The following is a 22,253-nucleotide window of genomic DNA, read 5'->3' as shown; positions in this document are numbered from 1 at the left end:
TCCAAAGAGAGAATTCAGCTAGGTGCGGCATTTCATCGACCGCGGCCCCGGGCGCCACTTCAACACCGTACGCCCCCGAGCTCCAGTACACCCGGAAAGCGACGGAAGTGGAGCCCCTGGAGCTGCAGAAAACCGCGTTTTTGCATCGAGGATCGCTCCAATGAGGGAGCTAAGTGAGAGGTTCTGATGACCGAGTAGCATGGCATGAAACAAGACGAGAATACTCAAGACGGCAGGCTCTCAAGGATGATCTCGAATTTCTCTTTTCACGGCCGATACCTCATAGGAGGAAAGCCGACCCCACCTAACCAAGTTTCCCGGCGCCCACCTCTCCCCTTAAGCATGGCTTTCTCCTACAGCAGAACCCCGAAGCTTGACGCCCTCTCTGGAGTTTCCGCGGGGGCATCCGGCGGTGAGAAATCTCGCGAGAACAGAAATGGGAATTCGTTCAACCGAGCAAAACGGCACCATTAATGCTCGAGAACTCAAATTGAGGCAGCATCTTCAAGTTCCTCCCGATGGGAGCATACGAATACCCAGACCGTGTTATGTGAGTGAAGTTGAGAGCCTTCACTAGTGGACTTCCGTCTCACGAGAGAAGGAGGAAAACCTTCTCGAATCCACGACTATTGACTGAAACGTCGGACATCGCCGCGAACAGCGGACCAACAGGATTTGCGAATCATCGCGGCTGCGAAGTATGGGGACTCTTAATAACCTTCGAATCACGGTATCATTCGGCTCGTTTATGACCGTCGTGAATAATCACATCCCTGCTCAAACCTAATAAAGTTCCGAATCAGGCACCAACGCTTGCACATCGGGTCAATCGCTGATCGTGAAAAAGAGTTCGATCTCCAGCTCGATTCATCCGAGCTGCGGTGTGGTTTCTGGGAGGATGTATTAGAGGGATGGACTCCATCGGGGTCATAGTGCCATAGTTTCTCTCCCCTCACCGAGATGCCGAGACCCTTCGATCATCGAGCGCTGGACCTTACAGTATCGAGGGATACCTGATTCATACTGCTGAATCAAGTCGTAAGATCCAATCTAACCCATGTATTCGGACGCCAGAGCTCCCGAAAAAAATGCTCCGAGGATTCAGCAACCGCTTGCAGGGAAATTTCGGGAACTCACTAATCAAGAAACAGCGAGAAGTTTTTCTGTCGTACCTACTAAGATGACGGAGCCTTCTGGGTACCACTAGCAGCCCACTGAGTTTTGGCGACGAGGATCTCGGTATTGTTGGACATCTCGCAATGCGTTGGATGCCATTCTAGAGAGAACAGAGAGCAATCACAGGGGAGCGACGGACACGTTGTTCCGACATTTCAAAGAAAACGGGCGACAGGTTCAGACCTGAGAGCGTGAAGGAACGGACAGTGGATTCGCCGGGAAAGGGAGGTGTTCCTGATACACGATCTAGAGGCGCGACTGACTCTGAAGCGACGCAGACGTCGCGAGTTGCGGGACCCATTCCGTTCCGAGAGATTCTTGTCCTACCGAAGGTGCTCACGAGTACGCCGCGGAGAGTCCGCGGAAAGACGCTTAGATCGCCGGATTATCACTTCAATATAATCAATCGAGGAGCCTTATCCGCATTTATCGGTTGGGAAGGAGTCGGTCCACGAGTCATTCAAACGAACGACAAAGCGATCATTGCGGGTGACGAGCATCCGAAGGCGGAATTCTGCGAGGAGAAGAATTACGAGAAGATAGGTCGACGCGTGAGTAGGGCATGATACCAGAGGCGCGCACAGGGGGGGGCCAGGGCGGCCATGGCCCCCACCAAAATTCTTCGGTGTCAATGCTGAAGTATGGACCCCGAGGAGGCGCGTCATCATTTTTTGCCGTCTGGCCCCCTCCAAAACTCTAATTGCCCCCCCCCCCAAAAAAAATATCTGTGCGCGCCCCCGCATGATACCAATCGGTAGTTTATTCTCATTCGAACGGTCAGGGGGCCGCCGGAATCTTCAGCAGCCTCAGGTCGTCGCAGATCAGCGCTCCGACGAGCGGACATCGGGTCTTCACATGGGATTGTCCGAAAAGACTACCTGCAGAGAGAAGATTCCCGAAGTCCGGCTCGAGCACGTCGTGAAACGTAGCATTGGCGATATCTTGTTCAGGGTAGAGGTAGGCTATCTTGAGTGTATTCAGTCACGTAAATCAACTGTAACATCGAGAGTGAGGTGCTCGAAATCAGGATTGAGTAGCAACAGACTTGGGGGAAACACTGTCGGGCGACGGGGTTGACAGACGCGGCAAACCAGTTGGCGAACGCTCGGCGACAACGTTCCACCGATGAAAGTGGACCGTCGCTACTGCAGGTGCGGGCGATACTCCGACACCGAACCTCTTTCACAATCTGCTCGGCGTGCGGCGAGTAGATTCGTGCATATCTCCGCTGAGTATCCAGGGATTTATTCCCGTTGGTCATCTGGCTGGTCATGCTCTTAACGAGTATCTCTGCTGCTCGCGCGGCTCGGGAATACTCGAACGATTCCTGGGCGACCATTTCCATGTCAACAAGGGCGCAAGGGGCGATGTTGGTCTCCCCCGAGTCGCGATTCCGATCATGGGAATTTCCCGGGGGCGAAGGATTCCTGGGACATCATTAGAATGGTTGTACTCCGAATCAGTTCGGTCGACGGGTTACGGCCGGAACCCCCCTTATGCCTTCACGATGTTTAGCGGTGGTCGCCACATTCTCCGTAATGAGCTTAATGCCCTGCACGCAAACGCCTAAGCCAGAGTGGTTTGGTTTTATGGGTTGCGGGCAGAGCACCCAACCACGAGGCTGCATTCCAGACCTGCCGTCCTTATGCTTGTGATTCGTCACGGGACCAGGATTAGCACATGGCCCCGTCCCAGTCTGCGTGGTTCTTTACACATGGTGAGACGAACCTGAGAGACGAAAAATTCGGCGTGAAACTTGGAACTTGTCCTGCATGTACATGTTTGTTAAGTGTGCGCTGAAAGATCCCACGTATCATGCATTGCCGTCCGGCATAGCAAACAAACGTCTTCGTGCCCACCCCCTCCATCCTGCACAGCATTTCATAGTGAGCCCAGAGCTCGGATCGTGCGGTTTTCCTACATCGGTTTCCATCGGTCTATATCTCATTCTCCCGACACTGACCCGCGCGGAAGGCCCCTCCGATCGACGTATCACAAGATTGCCTCACCTGGGGAGGAGAGAATGCCCGTTTTTTACGAGCTTCGCGTATACGTCGGTTGTGCCGCATCCGTACTGATCCCAATGTCTGGACGAGACTTGTGAGAGCTCCATTTCGTTCACTGATGTGTACTGCTCACGCATGCACGCACACCGTCACAAGGGTGTGGAGGGTCTCACTGATAGGATCAGCAAGGAACTTTTTCTCGTGGAAGCGCCCGCATTTCGTTGGTGGGGCAACTCATGGATTTCTCCCTCCTCTGCTACCGAAGATGCGTTCCGCGTCCCGCGAGCATTTATTCCGTGCCACAGTCCATCGCTCTTTCCATAGCCCTTGCGCTTTCTAGGGCAGAGAAGTCCACGTATGGAAACCGGTGAAGCCAAGTTTGCGATTGGGTCCGGATTCCGCGGAAAATTCGCCTCCCTATAGTCCGAGCCTGTAAAGGTGTGGGCGACTGGCTATAGGGAAAATTGTCAACCACGGAGCATTGCCGAGGGGACAGCTAAGGAGAGCGTAATCAAGAATCCGACCCTTCGAAGAAATTGCGCTGCAATCCGCTGAACGACAACTTGTGTATTGGACACACGGCTCGCTCAGAATTCGATGAGCTCCGAGTCCGCTCCATAAGATCCTTCCTCTTCTCGTCGGCACCCTCCGGAAGTCTCACAGACGCTTTCGGTTGCTCGCGGGTGAGAAGGCATCTGGCCCTCCCAGACGGGGTAGAATTCATTCTGATCAATTCTAAGCATACACCATGCAGGCTCCAGGCTCAATCCGGAAATGAGGGAGGAATGAATCCTCGATCGACCGAGTGATTGAGGGCCGACAGTTGTTCCGGATCCCGCGATTAGGAAGGAGAATATCCGCCAGGAGTGAATGGAAACGAGGCGCGAACCATCTGAGAGGAGGGGGTGCTGCGCCGACCGTTCTCAATGGAGATACAGGGTAAAAATATCAGCCGATTTCCAAACCTACAATCACAGGAAATTCCACTCCAATTTCCGGAAAGAGAACAGCGAGATCATCAGTAAGGGCCCGATTAAGCTTCGCGAGCTCCGCGGATTCGTCACGGGGGAAGTCCCAGCTTCTTCGGGAAGCACAGGCTTATATCGAAGCCCTTACGCTTCCTGCAAAGTTCTTCCGCGGAAAGTCCGTCAGACACCAGCATAGCAATCATTATTCGGGAGAAAGAGTCTTGTATCCTATGCTTCGCTCAGACCTTGAGACTTGGCACTCAAAAGCTCGAGGCGATGATTGTCTTCCAAAGGGATGTCTCATTCTCTTTCTATGAATCCCACGGAAGTCGATTGTCCGTACAGTTTCAGTTCCGCCTAATGCCCACGATCAGCAGCCCCGTCGGGGAATCAGAGTGGGGCGATCCGGAAGGCTTGTTTAACCGGACTACAGTAGAACCTCGTTGTAACGGACTCCAAGGGACCAGCCGAAAGTGTCCGTTATAACAGGAGTCCCTTATATCCGACCAAGGATTTTGGGTAGCCTATGAGCACTCTCACTCTCAGAGTTCTCAATGGGTTTGATCATCGCTCTCCGCCGATAATGGACGTAGTAAGTTTCGTGGACTCGGATACAAGAACGCGCCCCACGAAGTGTACAGAACGGTCTCACTCTTTATTGTCGAAGAAAGCGCGAATACTCGCGTGTCGGGTGTGATTGCTTCTATACTCGACTAACTTCTCAATGTCCAAAAGTTTTTGCTGTGATATTTCACTGTCTCTCAATGTATAAAGGTATCGTTGCAGCGTCTCATCAAGGACTGAAATTTTTGTATCAATGCTGAGCGCTTTCCGTTTCACTTTGTCGGACATCCTGAGAACTTATCCAACTCGAATCGGCAGATTCGATCAGCGACTGCTCTCAGTTTGTGAACAGATTCCGCGTCCCGCTTGTAATTATGAGCGAGCCGAACCGTGCACTCGCGAATCATGTGCACCTGTTCTGATGGGAACGTTTCGAGAACTGAAAGACTGCAACGGCTCTCACACTCGAATACCGGAGGATCGGTCCGTTGTAACCGTACTAAATAAAAGGAGCGCTATAGGATGCGGACTCCGGAAAAAGTCCGCTGTAAGCGGAAGTCCGTTGTATCCGAGTCTGCTCTAACCGGCTCTCTCAACATGGTAAACTATAGGGACTTGGTCGGGACCGCCAGAAAAGTCCGTTATAACCGAGGGTCCGTTATATCCGGGTCCGTTATAACGAGGTTCCACTTTATCTTGACGTCCATGGTCTTAGGCTCATGTGAGATACCATTCGACGTCGGCTTAAAACTGCCCCGAGGAAAGCGGAAGTCAAGACGGCTGATCAGACTCGAGTTCCTATGATTGTGAGCGTAGAGATCCCACTCTGTATCTGGGGGCTTCCTCTTCCGTTTCGTCTCTCCAATACCGACAAGTTCCCTAACTACCGCTCTTGAGGGTCTAAAACTCGGTCACCACGGCGCGGCGTCGAGAAAGTGAGGACGTGCCGACTCAGGGCGGCGAGAATATCAATCCTGAGAACACCAGAGACCCGACCGATATTCGAGCTAGACAATTAATGGGAGATTCGTCCAGTATTCCCCTCGTACATGCAGAGAAGTCTATTCAAAACGCGATGACAACTTTTCCATTTCATAGAGGGATTTCGTCCCCTGACGACTGTCAGAACCATTAGCAATAATATGTCGGCTGTCGGCTGCGAGACGAGGCAACGACCACCGTCACGTCTGGAGTTTCGGTCTGCCGTCATATTCCACATAGGTAGTTTCCGGATCTGATCCAGTCGAGGGTACCATGAGAAGTCTTGAAAAGATGACGCGCATTGGTGAGCTCCGGAGACGGATCCGGAACAATGAGTGTGGAACTGTCGAGCTAATGAATCAATGAATCAAGAGCTCAATGGAGGGCAGGCCGCTGCTCGCGATTATCGCGGAAGTTGGGAGGCTTCCGCTCATGAGATCCATTTTTCGTCGCGAGTACCGATTTTCTTGGAGCTTTGGCGTGCTTTGTCGTGTCTCACACCAGGAAGACCGCCGATCGGGAAACCCTACCTAGAAAAATCTCGGTGAGACATGGATCCGCCTTTCCAAAACGGTTCGGAAATGCATCGGACCGAGTCTGCACTTCAGTTGGGTCGACAACTGGGAGAGCAGAGGAACCTGGAAATATTCGTCGGATCATTGTGGAGAACATTGCGTCGCGTCAACGATCCAGGTCACGCTCCCTTGGACGGGTGCGTTGCCTCTAGACCTCACTGGAGTCCGGCTCAGCCGGTGACAAGGAACCCCGTTTCGGCTATCGATTTCGGTCATTGGAGACTGCCAGTTTCATTCCACTATTCCGATGAGCACGTCTGCATATTCCCTTCTCTTCACGTCTCAAGTGGGAACTCCATGGAAGTCAGGCGGTGCTTGCCTCATCATAATCAGGCGCGATGGTGAGCGTCTTGATCGGGCATAATCTGGAATCAGGCTCTCGAGATGGCGTGCTCGATCTCCAGGGGGTACTGATTGTCGAGCGGGAGGAAAGGGGCACGACGAAAAACTTCACGGAACTCTTGTTCAGGCGATCGTTTTCGGCGTTGTGTGGAATGGCGCCTGAGGCAGGATCAACAGCGCCACGCAGCGATATCTCTCGGAGGGTATAGTGCTTTCGGAGAATCGTCGTGGACCCCGGCCCAACCCTTCCCGAAGATCCGCCCTTCCCCGCACGCAGCTCAGAACTAGGTATTCGTTCCGGGGAGTACTCGAAGGTACCGTTCCGGAATTGATCCATCATCAGTGCGGCGACATTGAGCGATCGGAAGAATGGGCTTGCCACCAACCGATGTTTCGGGTACTCATGATTGCTTGACGCAAGGAATGTACGGCATGGGGAAAACTCTCGGTAGAATGGCGCTGCCATGGGGCTGCGAATGATTTCCCTCGCTCCTGGGTATGGGGAGGGTCTTGTGAAATGAAGACAAGGCAAGTTTTCGACAGATTAGCTGTGCCACCACAAGCTAGATGCAGTTCGACGTGCTTGAAATACAATCATCATTGTTTGCTTCCGCGGACTCGGAGCATCGGAATAAGCTCCGATTTCCGCGGCGAGCTCGGCTCATTAAAAATTCGAGCTCACAAAACCGAAGATTACCGTCATCTGGCACCTTGTCTTCCTGAATCTAGAATACCCTCTCGAGAGCGAGAGAGAAATGAGAGCTCACCTGCGGCCGTACTACCCCGGAATCCGACACTTTTCCGAAGATTCGTCGTAAACCCGTCATGAGGTGACTCAGGAGGTGACTGTTTGTACAACAGTGAACTCCCTGTCGGTCCGCTGCCGAACTTCATGTGCCCCTTCTTCAAGTCGCATCCCATAACATAGAGCGATGTCGCACTTACCCAATGTCATACCAGCTATCTCGCATCTACGACATGAATCCGCATACGAATTTTCTACCATACTCAGAGCATTCGGAAAAGCAAACTCCCGCTCAGAACAACCACGGACTCGGGGATCCAGCGATCGCGCGACAAAAAAACGAAAGACCTCACGACACTCGTATCGAAAAAAACTTTGGAATCGTGCTACGAGCCGTTCCCGGACTTATGACGCGACGGCGGGAGATACAGGAATGGGCCGCGCTCTCTCGATGGGGAAAACTCCGGGGAAGCGGACATGGACTCGAGCATTCGGGCTTCTTCCTAGATTTGCCGATGCCATGCTCTCACGACGACCGTAGATAGGAGCAGAAACGGCAACCAAGACACGATATCGATTCTACTCGGAACATATTTTCCGCCAAAAGCCAACCGACACGCAGTCGGAATTGGCTCCGCTGAATTCGCTGATCGGCATCGATGGAGCAGGCTCGAAGCTTACGCCGACTGGGCTCGGCTCGGGAATCGTCTCTGGAGCTGACTGTGAGCTGAAAATGAAATTAGCAAATGAGTGTTTTCCCGACTAGGCTCGTAATTGGACCTCTTCTCGGTGTGCACGCGAGAAAGCCAGGCTTCCAGGCTCTTTCCCCTCTGCAGCCGTTCCTTTCCTTCCGGAGTGAGTTCCTTCCTCCATCGCGACCCTTTCCGAGGAAGACCCTCGCGGCTACCGGCAGGTTCACTGCAGCCACATTCTGACGCATCCCTCCCTAGCGTCTGTGAATTCCTCTGGTTCATCTCCCCCTTGTTCCCGAGGAACAATTTCCATCGTTGTCGTCCACTGAAAATCGTCCGGCATCAGTTGTATCCGACTCGAAGTGGAACTCGATAAATTCTTCGCTGTCTGCGAGCGGATTCCCTCCCCGGAAAAGGAAACCTCATATGCTATCAATACTCTCTGATCGCAATCAGGTGCGTAGCCTGATCTAGACGCTTGAGGGATGAGAATTTTACCAGCCCCTCCCGACGCCCTCGCGTCACGTCCCCCCCCCCTCCCCGCTCCCAAAAGCCCCCGCTTCCATGATGATGCTCGCTTGGCGCGCCTCTTATCCTGTTCTACATGATTGTTATCCTGCTTGAATGATCAGACGGATTCATTCACGACGAGCCTCGGCTTTCATCCGAGGCTCGCCATTCTCTCTTAGAAGTGCAGCCGGACGAGCTCGCGAAAGAAGGAAAACTCTGCCCATCTGACTATTCCGGCGGCTAGTGCATATCGTAGCAACGGTCCGCGCGTAATAAGTAATAACTACGCTTGTGTGGGAGAGAGAGACTCACCGAATTCCGGTACGGGCCAAATTTATTCAAACGGACCTCCGCTGAAGGCGGCAGTGAGTTTCTCGGCTGTCTGAGTTCGAGTCGACGGCCAGCAGAGTCTGGAATGGAATGCGCATCCAGATATGAGACGAGAAGTCTACTCGAGGGTATGAGTATGCACCGACATTATCGAGTCCAGAACGCTTGGTGGCAAATATCCCCGAGCGTGAAGCCAACGCCTCCCTTACGTCAGCCAGAGAAACATTCCGGCCCTGACACAATGCATAGAATACGAAGGCCGGGCTCGTTACGCGCGAACCAGGTCTTCTCCCCGCGTTTTTGCCATCCGCCGCGCCGCCGAGTCATGCACCGCTATCCCCATCCGACCACTCACATGATCCGACCCCGCTTCCCTTCCCTGAGTCAGGATGATCGACGTCAAGGCAAGTTCCGCTTGACGCAAAAAGAATTGCGATCGGATGATCGTTTGCTTTATCGAATCGGGGTGATCATCGAGTATTTGTCGCCAAGCGTCATCAATGCCAGTCTCCAAGTCCGCGACCGACTGCGTTTCGAGCTTCCCGGGGCGAGGCGCTCACTCGAAACAACGATATGCTGCTCGAGAGAGAGTCATAAAGTTTCCTTCCCCGTAAATGCTGCCCGAGGATGACTCAATTGGTCTGACGGGAATTCGGAATACTGTCCGGGAGCAAGCCCTTCAGATGCCTCTATTCCGTGTCCTAGCGCTTATAGATGCATGAATTTTCTCTTTCATGATCCAATTCGCTTTCTAAGGAATACGAGTCCTCGACAGCTCCTCCCTGTGAAAGCGAACGGAGGCCGCCCCTAATGAGCTCTTCCTTATTCCTCATGCAAGACACGTCTGGCGACGCTTGCCAAATCGAGAGCTCCAATCGGCGAATCATTCGGCCTGTCTTCCCTTTTCCACTCATCGAATTGGTCACATACTCTCCTAGAGTTGACTCCGACGAATAGGCCTCCGGGTCGGTCGGAGCAGGGCCTGATCCCGCAAGAAGGCCGGGCTGTCAGAGTTTCTCAGGTTGTTGATTGTCAGCCCGAGACCTGATTCTAGCTCATTGCGGAATCGATCGTCGGGTCGGCATCGTAGGCTCCCCGAGAAAAATCAATCAGTCAGTGCAATGAGCTTCCGGATGACGCTGTGAGCAAGAAGCTGAAGCTTCAGGACGGAGATCCTCATGGTGGACGAGAATCGGAGCAGGATCAGTCACGCGGTCGACGGGCCCATCCGGAGCCGCAAGCAAGGCTTTGGAGCATGCTCTGGATCGCCTTCTCCTTGGGTACCTCTTGCGCGGCCCTCTTGGGTCCGTCTTCCATCTTCGATTGGGCCGTCGCGGACTGCCACCTCGCCTTTACCATTGCGTTTCACATGACAAGGAATCGGTCCTCGTCGCGGCTGACAGAGCAGCCCCCCATGATGGGCTCTAGGGCCACTGGCAAGAACCTCTTAAGGATGGCCATGAAGGAGTTCCTATATCCGCAGACCTCCGAAGTAGGGCACGCTCCTCTCTCTGGAGCCTCACCTCGGCGCAACTTCTCGAAAGCACCACAATTGGATTGGATAGTGAGTTTGGCGGGGCTCTGGGGAAGCGCGCGGATTTCCCTCGACGGCTCGGGCTACAGACTATTCGGGTGTTTCCAGGTTCGTGTGCTGTCGTGTAAAGAATGGCGGGTAGTCACAGGGTATCGGTGGATCGATGTCCGATATTAGCGCGCGGCGAGCCGCGGCCGGACGGAGTCAGTCTGTCGGAGTCAGATGATCAGCTTGAGGGATACTACACAATGCTTATTGGCGTTCGAAGAATCGAGCAGGAGGAATGGGAAGTCAGAGAGGGACCAGTCAAGCCGGGTCAACTTGAACGACCGCAGAATCGAATGCTGGTCACGTCGGTTCCGGCGAGTTTACGGATGGTACGAATAGTTTGAATTAGCTCTTACCGAGAGCGCAGTCTCGGAAACGGCGAATGGAAACATCCTCGTGCGACGCCGCGAATGCAAAGTGCGCAATACGAAAGGAGGCAGCGATTCTACCCCATTCGATGCAACACACTTGCAGATTTGCCGGACCTGGATACCGGCATATTATTCCCCTCCATAGCAGGAGTCGCTCATCTCTCAGTCTTCCTCTCGGGTTTTGAGCGACACTATTATCGCTCGCTCTGTTGCGCCCAGCTGTTGGGAGAGTTGCCGGTGTCCACGAGTACCTTGGGGTTGTTTCCGAAAGCAAAGAATTCCGATTCCGGGCTCTTCTCCGAGCGTGGAATTTTATCGGCTGCCATCAATTGTTCGAGCGTCTAAGCACAGTCTAATTATTCGAAAACCACACACGATGTGCTCGTATCACCCCTGGCTCTTTACGAACATCGGATACGCTTGCAGCATGACCTTCGGCAGAACCGAACGTCGCGTCGCCGCTCTAGCCCCCACACGAATCCAAGACATCGCTGATCTAATCCGCATTGCGCTCCTTTCTGGGCGGACGCCGCACCGATGATAAACGGGGGAGGGGGGGGGGGCAACAGCGAACGATGCTTCCGTAAGATTAGGTCTGTTGCATCGCATTAACTCGCCAGCTGTGGATCCACGTATGCAAATGAGATTGCAAGCGAAAAGGGAAACCAGACGACACGAACATAAAGCGGCAAGCCCCGCTGGCTCATTCCTCGTGCGGTCGCCTCAGCAAGCTCCATTGACAAGCTGGATTGCTGGGCGGCGCTGACGCTTCAGTGCATGCTTCCAGTGACTGCGCAGAAGTCTTCTGTACTCATTTATTATTTACGTGTACTCATTGGATTTCCGAAAGATTTCTGCTGCGTTCGTTGGGAACCGAAACGGAACTCGGAGCGCACTCGATAGCGACGCAACCGGCGGGATCTCAGGGAGCACATACACGCGACGACAAATCGCAAACCAGCGCAGAGGCCAACGGAAGCCTACTCGCTCCCCGACGTCGACGCCAATGTCGTCGTTCCCCTCCATTTGAGGGACCGAGGTTCGCGGAGATTGTGGTCAGTGTTTCGTCGCTGCGGCCATTGCTGAGTCCGCTCTCCACGACACTTCGTGAGGTGGATTGCTGCATACCAGAGCCGTGCTTTCACCTACCTTCAGGAGAACACAATGCAGAAGTTGGTTTACCGCTGGTAGTCATTCTGCTGCGCCCTTCGCGCTCCTTTCATTCGGAAAGCGGGCCTCGAAGCGCTCCGTGAAGGCGGTGAATCGACTCATTACGACGCGACCCAACGTCGCGTCTGCATCGCTTCTGGCGCAGATCAGTCATGTTGGCTTTCGATGACAAGACGTTCACCTCATTTGGGCACTATTTGGCACGGAATCCTCCGAACACGCAATCGTCGGCCCAAGTAGTAATCCAGTTCCTCAAGATAGGAGAGTACTAGGTGCTTATGTGGCAGCCTCCCACAAGAGTGGCCCGCGAGCGAAATCCGAATGAGCTAGGGATAAATAGCTTCAGTCAGGCTTAGTTGCATGGGATACTCGGAAAGAGACCGCTTGACGAGCTTCGCGCTTCTGGAAAGCGTTTCCTCCGAATGTTTCTATACCCCATTAATTCTATACCCCATTAATTCTATACCCAATTAAACCCCACCCTGCCCCATGTGTTAGGCTGTCGATGCCTGAAGCATAGGTGAGGATGGAAAGAAGGTCAGTTATCTCTTTCGATTCCACGATTTCGAATTTGGAGGGAGGGCTTGCTGTGTTTGGAGGCGGCCGTACGAACACCTGCCTATTCGCGGAATCAGGAGACGATCGCATGGAGATCGTCTACTCAATGAAAGTTCGGTAATCAAGCAGCTGATCCCTAGCTGAGGAAGATCTGGGAGATTCCCCCTCTGCCACCGATGCATGCGCTCATCACCGATAGCATTCCCTTCAGAAAAACGGGATCGCATCCTCGAACGTATAACCTGTAACCGCTCGTAAGTGTCTCGAGCGAAATGCATGGAATGAATCCCCGGTTTGGACATGTACGCTCCGGTGAAACTCCCCGCTGCCTGATAAGAAGGGGAAAATGAAACCTTCCCCGTTTCAACGGAGCGAGAACCAAAGTCTGAATAGAAGCTATGGAGCGTGAATCCGAGCGACGGCGTGTCAACCCGGCGTTTTGCTTTACAGGAACATGGCTTCTACAGACGAGCAGCGGCTCGCTGACGAACTCGCAGACATTGATCTCGATGATCCCGAGCTCGCTCAGGCTGCTTCGAAAATACAGAAGCAGTTCCGAGGCTTCAAGAAAGCAAGCGGGGACTCGAAAAAATTAGAAGGAGCACCACCGCCACCTCTAAGTGACGAGGTTTCGCAAGATGAAGAAAGTTCCGGAAAACGAGGAACTCCACAAGGAGAAGACGATGTGAGTGCTGGTCTTCCGATTATTATCTGTCAAAATTCTCTATCAAAGAGGTTCCGGTTTCCTAGGCTCAGCTCGAGCTGCTCACTCTCTACCGCTCAAACGAGACTCGCGGATGTTGGTGCCCGATTCCCTCCTTTCTCGCTGAGTTATTGGTGCGAACACACGCGATGATTCAAGGAGTTTCCAGATACTCATCTTGTTTTTTCAGGAGCTCGCGGATATCGACCTCACGGATCCCGACTTAGAGAGAGCGGCGGTGAAAATTCAATCGACCTTTAAAGGCTTCAAGACGCGCCGCGCACCTCAGAATTAGCTCTGTTTGCCTTCTCCTCCATGATTGATCTGAACAACCGTGACATATTCCTGCGTGTTGGGGAACACGGGAACATCATTGTGGGACGGCTCGCGGTTCAGGGTTCTGCCTCCTGGCGCAACGAACGCAGTCTATACGTTCCGAGGATATAGACCCCGGAAACATGAACCTACCTGGCAAGCGATTGACGTCTCTAGGAATCGCTTGATTCTGGTTCTAGAATGCATGAAACAATCAATTTACTGGTCATTCGCCGACCTCCTACTTAACTATGAGGGTGCATGGGAACGTGTCTTCCGAGATTGATTCGGATTCATTGTAGGCTTCAGGCTCGTCCGAACGAAATCAGCCATTTACCCAATTTTATGCTATGAAATCATCGCTGGAGCCGAATTCCCCGAGGAGAAGTGCTTTGAACTGCGTAGATGAGTGAGATTGAGAATGGATGCAGGGAGTTGGATTCTACGCTGGAGTCTCCATTCTTTGCCTCTCAATTGTTGCGGATCTCCATTTAGCATAGTTTCTTACTTGTTGAATAATTCCACACCAGCTCAACCTAGCCCGTCGGGGGGGGGGGAACGTCATTGACTTCCGACAGAAGACAAAATCAATCACGAATATCTGTTTCTCTGATCTGTGAATCGACGCACTTTGTCGAATCGGATCAGTGGTTTTCGAGTTTCACAGTTCGATCCCCCACCCAAGATATCAGACCTCGTGCTCACCCGTATCGACGATCTGTTTCTCTTCCCTCGACGGATCCTGGAATCAATCTGTTGTCGGCCTGCACTAGGAAGATTGACCGATGGGGCGATTTAATCAATAGAACTTCATGATTGTTGCCCTTTGGTCCAAGCATCTTCGAGAATGATTTTCCTCCATAGGATCTTGATTCGAAAATAAATGCCAAATGAAATGCGTAATTTTTTTCTGGCGCAAGAGTGCGCGGTCGAGTCGACCTCGCCCAGTTTTTCTCTAGCCCAGCGCGTATCGCGACGTCTTTTCCAGGTCCTCAAGTCGACGATCATCATCCATCGCGAACCGATGAGATCACGACCGAGAACATGCAATGGCGGAGAGCGGGACCATGGCGATGGGATTTCCAATGAATACGGAGGAACATGCATGCGTCGCCTGACAATCAGTTCTCCCTCCCGGAACGAGTGTTGCGGCTGCATCTCATGGGCAGAATCGATTTCTCGTCAAAGGCGAACACAATTTTTCCTTGTTTGTGCGGATCTGCTTCCAGCGACTTGCACAGAAAATCGATGGGGCCTGGCCTTCTTCAATACGACCTCCTGGGCGCGTCTGAGTGAGCTTTCCCCACGCAAAGGAGCTGGCAAGTTGATTGAAAGAAGGAAGCCGCTCTGCGAACGAGTACTTCTTGCGGTGCCGCCTGTATAGCGATTGCATTCTGGGTCCTAGGGGCTACCTCGGCCGCCGCTGAGCAACTCACACGGACAGATGTCGACAGGTGACGACTTACACTTTACAGACAAAATATAACGGAGGCGGGATCCCCCCTCCCCGGAGTCCATCGTTCGCTACCGGTGCGGAGTCGAGGAGCCGGGCGCGAAGCGTCAACGTCGTGAGGATTCAATGGAGCATCTAACCCTTTGTCGCCGTTCATGCCGGATAGACTCCGCGAAAGTCAGGGAAGGATAGATGACAGTCTTCCTTCTTGGCAGAATCCTACTTCCACAGCTGCTGCGTACTCGGAGGGAGTACGGCAAGTCGGCAAGCATTCATCCTTCTTTCCAACTGACTCTTGATTTCCGGACGGGTGTTCTTCCCTCGTGGGAAATTATCCGCAGCTGCATGGGCTGGACGCAGCCGTGCACGGAAGGACGAACGGACTGCAGCGTAGCTCGCCGCATGCTGCTGAGCCATGCTGCAGTCAGTCGGTTCCCCTGCCACACATTCTCCTCCCGCCCCGGGGGAAACACAGAATAACGAGCACAGGGTTTATCTCTCGTAAGGGCACGCGAAAATGACGAGAAACGGTCAAGGCCTGTCGGAAGCTCCGACGAATAAGCGTCGAAAGCAATACGGAGAGCGCTCCGCTCATTTCCTCTTGTTAGCCTTGCTCATCAGACCTCTCAAACTTGTATCCATCGTTCGATTGAGGGACGATGAGCTTGTCATCGCATGGTAACAACGATGAGATCCGGTAGCCTGATTGCTTGATGTGGGCGCACTCGCGAGTGTTTCACGCACCTCGATTTGAGCTTCCCTGTGGAGGGAGCTCCCCCTGCCGTGGTTTCCCAGACCGCATAATGATCGTGGACAACGTAGGGCATCTGCGGGTCCGAGTAGACCTGCTGCGGATTCTCGCCGCGAATCAGCGGTGACCCTTAATATCGAAAATCCCCGCAAATACATCATCGAGGAGTTCGGAGTCTCTCACAAGAATAGCGCTTCGGGGCTGAATCGTCGATGGCTTCCAAGGCAGAGTCTGATGGGCTTGTCTCGAGCATTCAGATGACATTTTCGGTACGATTCTGGATCCGACGGTTACGGATGCTAGCTCCAATAGAGCCCATCCGTTTCCTCTCGCAAACAGACATCGCTCGGTGGACAGATTCCTTGCCGATATTGAGTTACAGCTCTCATAGTGGAGAAAGGAAGGAAAAATCACCGCGGTCAGAGCCAAGTCCGCTTCCGGTCCTGATCCCGACGGATAGAGTCTCGATGCCACGATGCAAGCATCCCGTATCTAGATGTGCTTCCCGGAAAGTCCGGTCAGGACGCGGGGAACCTCAAGACCCCCGCTGGATTACATGAGTTGGGAACAAACCCGACCGGCTCTTCCCATCGCCATGTGGCGCCCGAACATGAGGAATAATCGCCTGCTGCTCGCCCGCTGCGGGAGCCAGTGGCTAATCTAGCTACAACAAGAGTCAGGAGCGAAGTATTTCTAGCGAAAGCCAGAATGGGGAAGCGCCCAGTGTACCACGAGACCTGTCTCTTATCCGCTAGGATAGATAATCTTTCCTCCGTGAGCTCTCTCCGTTGAGGGCTAGCACTCCATTTATCGGCTCCATGGGGCCACGGGCAATATAGGAGCTGCGTTGTCATCATTACGAAATCATCCCGATCCAAGACGGCTTTTCTTCGGAAATCCACAGCATTTTTCGCCCCCATGGACTTCCTAAGGAAGATCGCCTGGAGATACCGAGGAAATTCACGGCGTTTGCCGCGACTGCACTTAAATCCCAGCCCTACTCCCAACTAAGTGCGTGTGTACAAACGGCTTCGTGCCCCACTCGAGACTCGGGACCCGGGAGGAGAATTTTGAGCGGGAATATGGGTGAGGAATAGAGCGAGGACTTCGAAGGCCTGCCGGGTCAAGAGATCCTGGCTCTGGCGTCGTACTTCCGAAAGTTGCGCTCCCCATTTCCCTCTCAATCACCCGAGGAATATAGTACGCTTGCGATGATGGGAAGCAAGATGACGAGCCTTTCACCCCGCTTTCCGACGTCTCCCATTGTCACGTCGACCGACGAAGCATTCGCTCGACGGGCCAACTTCCTCGTCGAGCCTGAACCAGACCCGTCGAGCTCCACTTCAGGACTCAGTTAGGACATGTTCCGGTCGAACTTGTTGCTGATAAGTCTGGTCGCCCTGAGATCTGCGAATCCGGAGTCTCCTCCGTGGAATATTTAAGGCTCGATCTTATCATTGTAATGTTTCATAGAGTGTGGCTCCGAGGGTCGCGGATGACGATTCTGGTCTTAGTTTCAAATACGATCACGATTCCCTTCATCATCATAGTCAAGATCGGCGACGGAGTATGGGTGTACACACGGGCAAAATAGCCATGATCATAGGAAGAATCATGGGCACGAACACGGCGATTCCTGTAGAAGAACGCCTCTCCTACGATTCTCATCTCAGACATACTAGGGGTAAGAATCATCATCAGCGACAACGACGTCACTCGTCCACAAGGACAGCTTTACCAAAATGATTGTATACTGTTGGATTTCATGATTACGCCTATGAAGGGAGATTTCAAAGGCGGGATGACCAAACATCACACCTGTGATTTCTACCACGGTCGTGAATCAGGATCATGACTATGGAGAGAATCGTGAGGGTATGAGAACTTCTAGTATTTGACCATAATCGGCGGCTCTCTCTAAAGCCTCTTACCTCATGATTTTTTTGATTCTGTTATCTTGATTATGATCCCAGTAATAATTCATGATCAGGGTGGTGATTATGGATTCGCCCGATGGCGACTCCATTCTCTGAACTTTGTCGGTTTCGCTCCTCAATTGATACATGCGAGCATGAGCTCACTAGAGCCACGAAAAGGCTCATATCAGTTTCTCTCCGGAGACCGATCCGTACGGGCGACTCACTCCGCCCATGAGTCCTCGTTTGGTCTATCGGTGAATGAAACCCATACAAAGTGATGGCGACGAACGGCGAGCGGCGGCACTGGAGACCTGTACCGCGAGAGCGAGCAAGTAGCACACCAACCCACCGAGCGGTTCGGAGCGAGAAGGAGCACGTACCTGACGAGCGGCACATCATCGTCCTTTTTGTGATAAGCGTCGGACACGCGAGAACAGGGAGGAGATCACAAACTCTAGTGGTCCTAGTCGTTCTTGAAGCTCACGTCTGCAATGTTTCTTTTTTTTTGGAACTCGGGACCTCGTCACCGGATTCATCTCGAATGTGGAGCGATGCAGGGTCAAATTTTCCTCGAATTTTCCGCGATATAATTGACAGAATAGATCACTTCTTAGTTCCCGGGATCATCCTCACCCACCGCACGGCTAGATCGGTGTGAGGCCCCCGAGGAGCTGCGGTTGGATCCACTCAGATCCGCGAGCGTCTTCCGGCTTGCAACTCGAGATTCATAGTACAGTCTAGGCAAACGAAGGAGCTTTGATCGCTTCCGTCAAAATGATGATGTATCATCCTCCGAGGAGCGGATCTGGATCATACATTCGAGAACGTGGAACTCCTTCTCGACGGATCCGGTGCTCAACTGAAGCCTAAAGAGACATTCCATCGCTGATTTTGACAGCAGGTTCTTCACGAGGCGTATGAGCAAGAGTCGCTGAAGAGGCAGTTGGGACATTCAAACTACTGAATGTTCCGTCGCATTCGCAAAACTCTCATCAAAATCTGGAAGGTAGAGGATCGAACAACGAGAATTGTCTCGATGCGAGGGTCCGTGTTCTGCTCAGAAAATCGCCTAGCAGCATTAGCAAGCTCAAGGAGCCCCACCTCCCGGAGAATGTCGGGCATGCTCAAACGGGCCGCGGATTCATCGAGGATCGGAAGATTCAGGCAAGTCGTCTTTGGGTCCTTGGAGCCGCCTCATTGGTGCCGTTCGTAGTTCGCAAGCGGTGAGCGGATGCGGACAGAGCTTACTCACGGAGCGTCACCGAAGAGCTCAGAAGTCTGGATTTGGAGGGTTCTGCTTTCAGGGGAGCTCGGCCCATCCTCTCAGCCGATGGTGTCGTCGGCACGTGAGCAGAGGCGCGCACAACAGGAGTAGGGCGAGAGACCAAGATGGGTTAAGACTCCTGAGTCAGTAATAACGCTTGCTGAGGAATAACGCCTATAATCCCCATTCTGAGCAACTCCACGGGGGCTGGAACTCTCGTGTCAGGAACAGGGAAAAAGACATTGTATTGGTAGGAATTTGGACCATTAAGACTTGAAAATCGATTTTTCGGCTCTTTTTCGGAACCGACACCGGCTAGCAGAAAGGAAGTCCAATGGGGGACTGCCATGCAAGTTGGGAGCAGACTCAGAGTAAGCGAGCTACTCATGATGAATTTACTCTAGTTTCGGAAGATCATTTCCCTATCACAAGGCGGAACCGGATACGACTGACTTCCCCGGATTTTTCAAGTGTCTTGTGAGCGGGCTCGGCTGCGGTTTGAATCCATTCATCCGGATCCCTTCGAGGCTCCCCAACTCCGCGATGCTCCCAGGAGGCTGTGACTCGCACCGGACGGGAAATCGGTAAGATTCTATCCCCAAGAAGACGCAGGATGCTCTCGAGTTTTCATCCTTGCCGCACTGTGCGGGATATGAGGAATGGAGGTGATATATATCGGTGATATGTATCGGCTACAGGATCCGATGCCGAGCTTTTCATACACCAAAGAGCATTCAGGACCGGGGACGTGAGGAATCTCACGTGTCCGTCGGAAAGCCTTGATTCCCAGAATCATATCTAGGCTAATACGAGAGAAATCTCGTAGATTTCGGGAAAAGCGAGCTGCCTTGATGAATGTATACGTGTTGAACGAATGAAGCCCCGATTATCCACGAGGTGTCCGAGCGAGCTCAACAGCCCGGCGAAAAAGGAAGCTGGCGAAGTCAGAAGACCACTCATTTGAATGAGGATTCACCGTCATTCCCTACTGAGGTGAGTAATAAGCCCCATGCATCGAGAAAGAGTACTTTCGAGCCGCTGGAACGAGCACAGTGGCATTTGGGAGCGGGAAGACGGTTCGAGCGACCTATTGTGGGGTTCAACGACGGGGGTTTCTGACTCCGAGTAGCAGCACCCTGGCCTGTCTGAACTGAACTCTGAGAGCCGAAATTATGGAACGCTGCAACGCGGTGAATCTAATCAGGGACCATGAGGGGGAGTTCGGTCGGGGTCAAGTGATTCGAGCGCAGGCTGGAGAAGGAACGCTGCGCCTCGCCGTCGCCGCATCCGAAACTTCACCCGCACGAGGCTCAAGACCGCCAGACGTATAGAAGTCGTTGTCCTACAACAACGAGAATCATCTTATCACTTTCCATGAAACTGACAGCAATGTCGCTGACATCAGCTCGGTTCTCTGGTTTCCCCGAGTTAGTCGACTTTCCGTCCATGACGCGTTCAGCGGCATCCAATGCCCTCACTGTCTTACTTAGCTCGCGGGTTTTGCGATCACAGAAAGCCCTCGATGACGGCAAAGTTCTGATCGATTCGATCAGAACTGTGCCTAATCAGAGTTTTCGCAGAGGATCAGCAGGAAAGGATGGTTAACTCCGATAATAATCGACTAACCAGATGAGCGCGTTTTGCTCGGGACGAGATTGGAGAATAGGAAGGCATGCCTCCACCGTGACGCAGTCTCAAAGCATGGACGTTTCGTGGGACGTCATGGTCCCCAACGAGCGACGAGCCTGGGGTCCTCGGCTCGGGAGACTTTTGGAGCTACAGCTATGGAGCGAAATATAGACATATTGCTCCGGAAAGTACCTTGTTCCGTTTGGAGTCCATGCAGGGGCGAGGATCCATCAAATTCTCCTTTTCGTTGCGCTATCGGCAAAAATTCAGATACGTAGAGGAATGGTAGAAGCTGTGGTAATTTGGGAGATAGAATGAGATATGAGAATGATATAATAATCATCAAAATAATGATAGAGTTATAATAGAATGGAAAATGGAAGAAGAAGCAAGAGTCGAAGACGGCAACGATCGATAAGTTCATGTTCGGATCGGAGTATTGATGCATGACCGCAGCTTGGGGCTCGCGTTTATCCGTTTCCCGGTCGGCAAGTGGGGAGATGTCCATCGGTTGCAAGCTGTTCGGTTTCCTCATGTATCGGCTGATGGCTCCGAGGTGAGTTCTCTTTCACTTAGACAAACGGTGAGGGTGGATCAGCAGAACAATGCCTACTGGAAGAGAAGTGAATGCTGCCGCTGAAAGAAAAAACGTCTCCCAGAAGCGTTCCACACTTGTTGGCCTTCTCGTTCGTCGATGAACATCTTTGAAGCGCTGAACTGAAGCACCAAGGTGAACCGCGTCGCCGCTAACTAAAGCGGCAGATCGGGGAATGTGCTTGCGAAGACTGGGGTAGCTCTTGCAGCGTCTGCTGGTCGGAAAATTCACCCTCGGTGGCAAGCTCGCAACTCCCCAGCTACATATCGCGCGTCCCGCAATCAATTCAACCAACAGCTCGGTACACGAATTGACACCTGATTTCAGATATCAGCTGTGTATGTCTCTCCGCTGCCGGGTATGGCCATCCGGGGAAGTTGGTCATGAATCCGACAGAACCGACATTCGGGAGACTAACCATTCCGACGTTTTGCGGTGGAAATTCCTTCAATTGGCTCTGTATTGAAGGTCCGAACACGCCGAGATAGTCGATGGCTCGTTGGGACCCTGGGTCGCAGTAACATCGCGCTGTGCTCCTTCTTCAATTCTGCGATATCGAGCCCTCGCTGTCATGAGTGTTAGCGCTGTACAGCGGTTCTCGGCTCGACAGATCATACGGTGCGGGCTGCCAAGCTGGACTTAGCGGTACTCTAACGGATGTTTGGCAGCGAAAGCAACGTCAGCTTCAGAACGATCTGGAGTAGAGCACATACAGGCTACCGAAAAAACTGACGGTTGGTGATCTGATCGCGAGTTCTCAATCCTTCCTTGGGCCTATCGGCGAGTTTCGTTCATGAATGCTCTGAACGGGAAGGAAAGTAGTGAAGAGTTCAACCGCCGTCTGATACCTGATAGGGAGAGTTCCTCTTCGGACATTTTATATCTATCCGATTCGTAAGAGCGAAGACCGACGAGCACATCGACAAGGCCTCTGATGAGTTTCCCTGTCGCCGTAAGATACGGGAATCGCAGAAGTAAGGACACTGCAATCAGCTCTATGCTCATCCGAAAGTTGGGAAATCAAAATGTCCGAAAAGGAACTCTAGTTCATAAG

At 52.7% G+C, this 22,253-nt stretch overlaps 1 protein-coding gene across 1 annotated transcript; it reads left to right on the top strand.

Annotated features, from left to right (window-relative positions):
* The first annotated feature begins 8,283 nt into the window (after positions 1–8,283).
* igl (IQ calmodulin-binding domain containing protein igloo) lies at positions 8,284–13,568 on the top strand. Its single transcript, XM_029111373.1, has 3 exons — positions 8,284–8,505; positions 13,021–13,255; positions 13,464–13,568. The coding sequence occupies exons 2-3, from the start codon at positions 13,025–13,027 to the stop codon at positions 13,566–13,568; spliced, it is 336 nt and encodes a 111-aa protein (XP_028967206.1). The 5' UTR covers positions 8,284–8,505; positions 13,021–13,024.
* Positions 13,569–22,253: the final 8,685 nt, after the last annotated feature.

The sequence above is a fragment of the Galendromus occidentalis genome, unplaced genomic scaffold, assembly GCF_000255335.2.
Source record: "Galendromus occidentalis unplaced genomic scaffold, Mocc_1.1 scf7180000077436, whole genome shotgun sequence".
Taxonomy (NCBI): domain Eukaryota; kingdom Metazoa; phylum Arthropoda; class Arachnida; order Mesostigmata; family Phytoseiidae; genus Galendromus; species Galendromus occidentalis.
This window is presented reverse-complemented; position numbering and strand designations above follow the sequence as displayed.

Coding starts and splice junctions, on each gene's coding strand:
- igl (XM_029111373.1), top strand. CDS start 13,025: ATGGCTTCTACAGACGAGCAGCGGCTCGCTGACGAACTCGCAGACATT. Junction 13,256..13,463: donor CTCCACAAGGAGAAGACGAT/GTGAGTGCTGGT, acceptor TTGTTTTTTCAG/GAGCTCGCGGATATCGACCT.